General features: G+C 35.5%; 1 protein-coding gene across 3 annotated transcripts; it reads left to right on the top strand.

The window, feature by feature from the left end:
* The first annotated feature begins 230 nt into the window (after positions 1-230).
* On the top strand, positions 231-6,914 carry LOC106127187 (NFX1-type zinc finger-containing protein 1). Of its 3 annotated transcripts, XM_013325241.1 has the most exons (14): positions 231-1,000; positions 1,173-1,395; positions 1,571-1,616; positions 1,756-1,990; positions 2,173-2,337; positions 2,629-3,513; positions 3,727-3,882; positions 4,455-4,602; positions 4,876-4,959; positions 5,251-5,555; positions 5,752-5,898; positions 6,115-6,289; positions 6,509-6,651; positions 6,816-6,914. In XM_013325241.1, the coding sequence occupies exons 1-14, from the start codon at positions 320-322 to the stop codon at positions 6,882-6,884; spliced, it is 3,462 nt and encodes a 1,153-aa protein (XP_013180695.1). In that variant the 5' UTR covers positions 231-319; the 3' UTR covers positions 6,885-6,914. The 3 variants fall into 3 exon arrangements, with proteins under 3 accessions (XP_013180695.1, XP_013180696.1, XP_013180698.1); XM_013325244.1 differs by lacking the exon at positions 231-1,000 and having other exon boundaries at positions 1,310-1,399; XM_013325242.1 differs by lacking the exons at positions 6,115-6,289; positions 6,816-6,914 and having other exon boundaries at positions 6,509-6,635.

The following is a 6,914-nucleotide window of genomic DNA, read 5'->3' as shown; positions in this document are numbered from 1 at the left end:
TGTGGTGCCCTTGTGACAGAGTACTAATATTTTAGGTTAGGATATAAATAATACAACGCCAAATACATTGCATTTGTTTGTATGACGTTTGTATGTACGTAAAGTAAATGAAACATTAAAAAATATCTTCGTATTAATAAAATATACAAAATTTTCATGAATACATGTTTTGGCAGAAAGGTTATAACTATTGCCCAAAAAATGACAATGACATTGACGTTTGACTTTTGTAATTTCTTTTCTCAATTTGTAAATGTCTATATTTTCCCAAAAGATTGCTTTGTTCTTTATCGTTTTATGAAATTTTAATACATAAAATATGTCTGATAGTAAATCATCCCTCAGGATAGATTGGTTTGATGGTACACTTATTGAAGACACGAGACAGAATGCAACAAGCTCATCGCAGTTTGATGACGAAGATAAACCAGAAACGCAAACAAAGTTAATACCAAAAGATGTTGAGAAGAAACCTATTGGCTTTAAAAGATTAATGGACTTATCCTATTTAAAACCTCCTATACTTAACCTAGAAATATCTCATAGACCGGGTTTCTGGCATCTCTTAGACATTGACCTGAAAGGAGATTTTATAGTTTTAATTATTAAAATATTAAGTAACATTTATAGTTCTTTAGAAAGTGATGAGAAATCAAAAATAGTAATATTATTAAGGACAAGATTTTTGAAATCAGTTTTTATAAATAATCTAAAAACTTACTTAAGACAGTTGCCCAATGTAAGAATTGTTGAAAAGAAGATGAACATGCAGTTATGGGATGACGTAGAGACATTTTACTTAAACCTGTTTGAGTTGTGTGAAGGCATGAGTAAGTTTCACAACAAGGAGAATTCGGTGTTGTTTGAAGTTTTAGAGTTATTGGAGATTATGGAGACAAGTGCTGTGGGAGTGAGAGAGGAACACACAGAGACAATCAGAGACAGCTTTTTCACACAAATCAATCAACTGAAAAAGGATATTATTAGCAACATAAATCAGGTTTGTTAAGTTAATAATCAGTTAATGTTTTCTTTGTAAAGGTTAGCAACTCTCCAGATATTGACAACTTATAGATGTCTATCAAAGCATAATTTTAGTTGAACAAGTTATAAATAATTGTAACAAAATGATTCAAATACTATGCTAAAAGCTTCATGTATTGTTTTTACAGCAAACAAATGAGTGTCACTCAATATCTGAACAAGTAAATGATGATCCAAGTTATTATAAAAATTTGCAAATATTTCCAACAAAAGATGATCTCCTCGGTGACAGTAAAATAAAAATAAAACCAAATATAATCAACGGTGCATACCTGTCTATTGAACATTACTTGGATGTGCAGTTTAAGTTGTTGAGAGAGGACTGCTTCGCACCATTACGAGAAGGAATATGTTGGTAAAAACATAGTTTTAATGTCTGTACATATTATATAGTACAATAGCTTATATAAATCATGGCATGGCATTCTACAAATTTTCTCTATATTGCTTCTAATTTCTTGGTTATTTCTTATTTAAAGAAGCGATTCTGTGACCAAAATCAATTTGTTTTTGATTTTCATTTCAGGCAAATATATGGAAAATCCATCTAAACGGAGGCATGAAAATATAAGGTATGCGCTGAATTAAAAATCAAGACCAATTTAACCCTTCCTTTAAATTTATTTAGTCCATTTTGAGTACCACTAAAAACTAACCTTTACTAAAAAAGAGTTAACAATCAAGCATAAATTTTTTTCTTAATATTTTCAGAGTTTACCCAAAAGTGCGTATTGTGAGAACATATGTGAGTAACAATAATGTTGGTCATCTGGTGGACATGGCGTGGCAGGATCGCTTGGACGGTGCCAGTATTGATAAGAAGCATTACACTCACAGTAAAAAGTTAATGTTTGGTTCTCTGCTGCTCTTCACAAGTGACAACTTTGAAACTGTCCTATGTGCCACTGTACTGGATTCAAATCAACATCTTTTGGCAGATGGTTATGTATGTAGGAATAGATTTTTAACATATTTACGTATTGTTAATCTTTGTGAGGGGCATAATTAATTAATAATGCTTAAATGTCTAATGAGATATGTTTAGACATGTAGCTATTTTGTCGGAAAAGTCAATTTTTAAATTGATAAATGTTTGAAAATAAATTGAATTCAGTTATTTTTCTACAGATTGTTGTTTCCTTTGAAAATCCAGTATCAAACAAAATATATGATGAAGCATACTTGATGGTGGAAAGTGAGGTTTACTTTGAGCCGTATCATAGCGTATTGAAAGTTCTACAGAATATGAGAACAGATGATTTGCCTATGAAGGAATATATTGTATATGTTCAGGTAATTATTTAAACTTATAATATAAGCTGTCGCCCGCGACTCCGTCCACGAGAGTTAAAAAAAAAACATAATTGGTAGCCTATGTATTCTTCTAGAGTATGTTCTATATGTATGCCAAAGGTCATTGAGATCTGTTCAGCCCTCCTGGAGATACCCTCAAACAAATATCCATCCATACATCTAAACGTTCGTAATATTAGTAACAGCATTTGTAATATTATTAACATATTATTTAACAAGTGTTTTTACAGTGGAATGTTAGTTGCATAGTTTTGTAATTTCTATTTCCAGAGTGAGTCACAGCCACCTAAATATTTAACAAATGATGCAATATATACTATATCAGGTCCAAATAATGAGGAAATAAGTTTCCCCGTACTTCAAACTGAAAAATGGCCATCAAAGGAAATATTCTGTTTAGACGAATCTCAAATGAGTGCGTACCAATTTGCACTTACGAGACAATTTGCAGTTATACAAGGTCCGCCTGGGACCGGTAAGACGTTCGTAGGGATCAAAATAGCATCCACATTGCTAAGGAATTTGTCCCTGGAAGGTACTCCGATGCTCATCATTTGCTACACGAATCATGCGCTTGATCAATTTGTTGAAGGAATACTTCACGTTACCCAAAATGTTATCAGATTTGGAAATCAAAGTAAGAGTGAGATATTACAGAATTACACTCTACATAATATGAGAAGTAGAAGTAAATCTAAATACTCTTATCTGTACGCAAACAAGAAGGCACACTTGGAAACAGTTTATAAAGATATGATGGAACTTCAGACAGAGATAGAGAAATGTGAGAAAGAGATAGTTTCATATAAAACTCTTAAACCTTATTTAAAAATTGGCAATAAAAGTTACGAATTAAAAACAACTAACGAAGATTCAATAATATCTTGGTTGTTTAATCATTTGGAAGAAGATAATGATGATACAAATGAAAATAATGATTCAGATGATTGGGAGAAACAATGCGAACATTTGAATATATCTGATGAAGTGGAGACATGTTTCTCTGAGGAGCGCCTTCTTAAGGAAATACAATCTATGAACAATAGTATAAAGTACGTCAAAGATTTAACCGACGATGCGACAGAGTCCCGCAAAATGGTCGACAAGTTTGAAAAGCAAATAACTAAACTACGAAATAGATTGAACTATTTTAAGGTAAATTTCTATTTATTATAAGGATTACAGCGGTGAAAGAATTTTTGAAATTGGTTAAGTAGTTTTTGAGTTTTTTGGAATTGGTTAAATAGTTTTTGAGTTTATTGATTAAAAATATACTAAGGCTAAAAAAAAATATTTATCATATATAATAGATTTTGTTTGAAATAGGCGTTACTGATTTATAATAATATAATAACATTAACATAACAGCAAAATATGTCGTCTTCAAGACAACTGCAGCTGATGAAAGATGTTCCCCAAATAGAAAACCTGTACGAACTAGATCCAGATAAAAGATGGACGGTTTACTTGACAGCCGTGTCCGCTCTCAAAGATAAACTTAACATTAAAATGAATGAACTATTGGTAAGATTTCATTTTGTTATTTTTTGTCTTTACTAATCACAAGTCTTTACACATCAATTTTATAGAATTTAAATATTTATTATAAACTTCATACTTTTATTGAGTTTGATTTTATGCATCATCATTAGCTCACTATACGTCCCCACTGAGGGGCTCGGAGCCTACCCTAAGTTAAGAGTGATTATCCCATAGTCAACCACGCTGGCCAAGTGCGGGTTGGTTGACTTCACACATATCTTTGAATTGATTCGCAGATATGTGCAGCATCACAATGTTTTCCTTCACCGTAAAAACGTCGGATAAATGTACATATGTAAATCGGAAATCAAAAAGACATTGGTACATGGCGGGATTCGAACCCAGGACCTATAGATTGCAAGTCAACTGCTTGACCACTGAGCCACCGACGCTCTGATTTTATGCATTTATTTAAAAATATCTATATATTAATACATACACACACATTTACAAATATCAGTAAGTAGATGTTGCGAGCGGCGAGAGTGCCAGATGAGTGCGGATGTGTGCAGATGTGTGCGGACGTGTATGGAGATGTGTGCGGATGTGTGCAGGAGGTGCAGCGGAGGTGCGTGTCGGAGGTGAGCGAGGTGCGCGCGCTGGTGGAGGCGGAGGTGTGCGGAGGTGCGCGCGTGGTGGCGCTCACCACGAGCGCGGCGGCGCGGCGTCACCGGCTGCTGCAGGAGCTGCGCTGTAACATCGGTCAGTACAAATACACTGCCTATAACATTTATTATTTTCTGCCTATTTCATTTTCGCTATTTTAGCGACGATAGTAACATTTGTAGCGATACTGTGGTACCTACATCACATCAACAGGTGCGTATAAATAGGGATGTACCAAAACTTGTTGTTTCCAAGCAAGCGTCTATCCATTTAAAGACATAGAATAAGGTCTATTATTTGTTGAATTTTTTTATATGGTGTTATATTTAATTGTGTTTACATGAAGGTAAATGATGATGTATATATCAGTGATAGTGGAGGAGGCGGCGGAGGTGATGGAGGCGCACGTGGTGGCCGCGCTCACTCACCACTGTCAGCATCTCATACTAATCGGTATGTCGATTTTTACATTTTATATTTAGTAGTATATTTTTTAATTTAGTAATTTGGATTTATCGTTCGATATAATGGCGACCGAAACATATTTGATCTTATCTGCGCAGAATTAAAAAAAAGAAGGATAAAAAGCATCTCATGTGTACTCGAGACTATATTTTACATCTTTGACAAATTTGATCGGGGTTCATGCAGTCGTTTTTAAGATTAATTCATCTATAAAATTAAACCTTTCACGTTTATAATATCAGTCAAATTGGATAGTTTAGTAAATGTTTTATTTGTCAGGTGATCACAAGCAGCTGCGACCTACAGCCGCGCACTACAAGCTGGCTCGTCACTACAACCTGGAGGTGTCGCTGTTCGAGCGCATGTTGTGCGGAGGTGGAGGTGGAGGTGGAGGCGGAGGTGGGGGGCGGCACGCGCGCAGTCTGCGCACTCAGCGACGCATGCGCGCAGAGATGGCCGCGCTGCTGGTGCCGCACCTCTACCCCGCGCTGGAGACACACCCCCGCACACAACACTACCCTCACGTTACAGGGATGAAACACGATCTATACTTTTATACTCATAATCACTTTGAAGATTCCGAGGTATGTACACAAACTAGCAAATATTTTTCTCATTTCCTCTATAAAAATATTTTTTGTTAATTTCTAGTTTTTTACAAATTGTTTGATTATACTTTCCGTCTACTTTTGTTGTAAAAATTCTGTTCATGATATTAAGACGATGAAATTGCCATAATATGTGTTAATACTCGGAGTGATTGTGTTATGGTTGTTGTAGGGTTTAGAAGAGGGCTGGAGTCACAGGAACAGTGCGGAGGCGAGGTGGTGCGTGCTGGTGGCGGACTACCTGCGACACATGGGATACTGCGCTGGTGACATCACTCTGCTCACCACATACACCGCACAGGCTAAACTTATCACTGAGGTGCACAAACATTTCAGTAAAAAGAAGCTTCTAGATGTGCCAACAACTCGTATTTTTGGATGATTTGGCTCAAATGTATAAACACAGTACAGACACTAGTGTAGAGATATTTTCTATAGATGGCGTTATTCTCAATATAAAATTGCTTTGAAAATGAATCATAACGAGTTTTTATAATATTTATATGATAGAAAGGATCGTGCTGTGTTGTTGCAGCTGAGTAAGAAGTACGAGAGATTGAGAGAGGTGAAGGTGAGGGTGGTGGACAAGTTCCAGGGCGAGGAGAGCAGGGTGGTGGTGGTGTCGCTGGTGCGCAGCAACAAGGAGGGCAACATCGGCTTCCTCGCACAACACAACAGGATCTGTGTCGCCATGTCGCGGGCTAAAGAAGGTCACTCTATACTTTGTAAATCACTGTCTCTAGCCTGTAGTCTGTTTCCTTCTATACTATGTTCTACATCTATGTCAAATTTCAACATGATCCATCCATCCAAACATACGCATTTATGTATTAGTAAGATTATTTGTGATCTTAATTTCATTAACTTTGAGTTTGAGGTTGAAATTAAATTTTGTTTTTTAATTCAAAAAATATATATTTGTTTCCCAGGTTTGTACATGTTCGGCAACATGGATGTACTGAAATCCGCGAGCACAATTTGGTCCGCGATTGCTGATAAATTAAAAGAACAAAATGCTTTGGGAAACAGAATCCTCCTGCGCTGCGCAACACATCAACACGTCACTTACCAAGTTAGTTTATAATATGACACAATTACACTACCAATTATTCTAAAAAGATCACTTTTAAAATGTTTGCCGAACATTCTATTTACTAAAGTGGGGAGAGAATGTTTTTTATTTTTGTGTTTTGTACTTAATTTCTATATATTAACTTTTAATTATTTTCCGTTCAGGTGGAGCGGCCGGAAGATTTCGAAAATTGTTTATCCTCAAACGGAACTTGTCTCAAAAACTGTCCTTAGTGTTACATCTTACAATTAATATATATTTTA

Source organism: Papilio xuthus, unplaced genomic scaffold, assembly GCF_000836235.2.
Source record: "Papilio xuthus unplaced genomic scaffold, Pxut_1.1 DF824888.1, whole genome shotgun sequence".
Taxonomy (NCBI): Eukaryota; Metazoa; Arthropoda; class Insecta; order Lepidoptera; family Papilionidae; genus Papilio; species Papilio xuthus.
Note: the sequence above shows the minus strand (reverse complement) of the source record. Positions and strands in the feature narration are given on the sequence as shown.

What these genes read in the sequence shown, in the direction of transcription:
- LOC106127187 (XM_013325241.1), top strand. Translation starts at nt 320, where the DNA reads ATGTCTGATAGTAAATCATCCCTCAGGATAGATTGGTTTGATGGTACA. An exon ending in TTAAAATGAATGAACTATTG is followed by an intron (nt 3,883 to 4,454) that starts GTAAGATTTCAT and finishes GGATGTGTGCAG; the next exon opens with GAGGTGCAGCGGAGGTGCGT. An exon ending in GGAGCTGCGCTGTAACATCG is followed by an intron (nt 4,603 to 4,875) that starts GTCAGTACAAAT and finishes TGTATATATCAG; the next exon opens with TGATAGTGGAGGAGGCGGCG.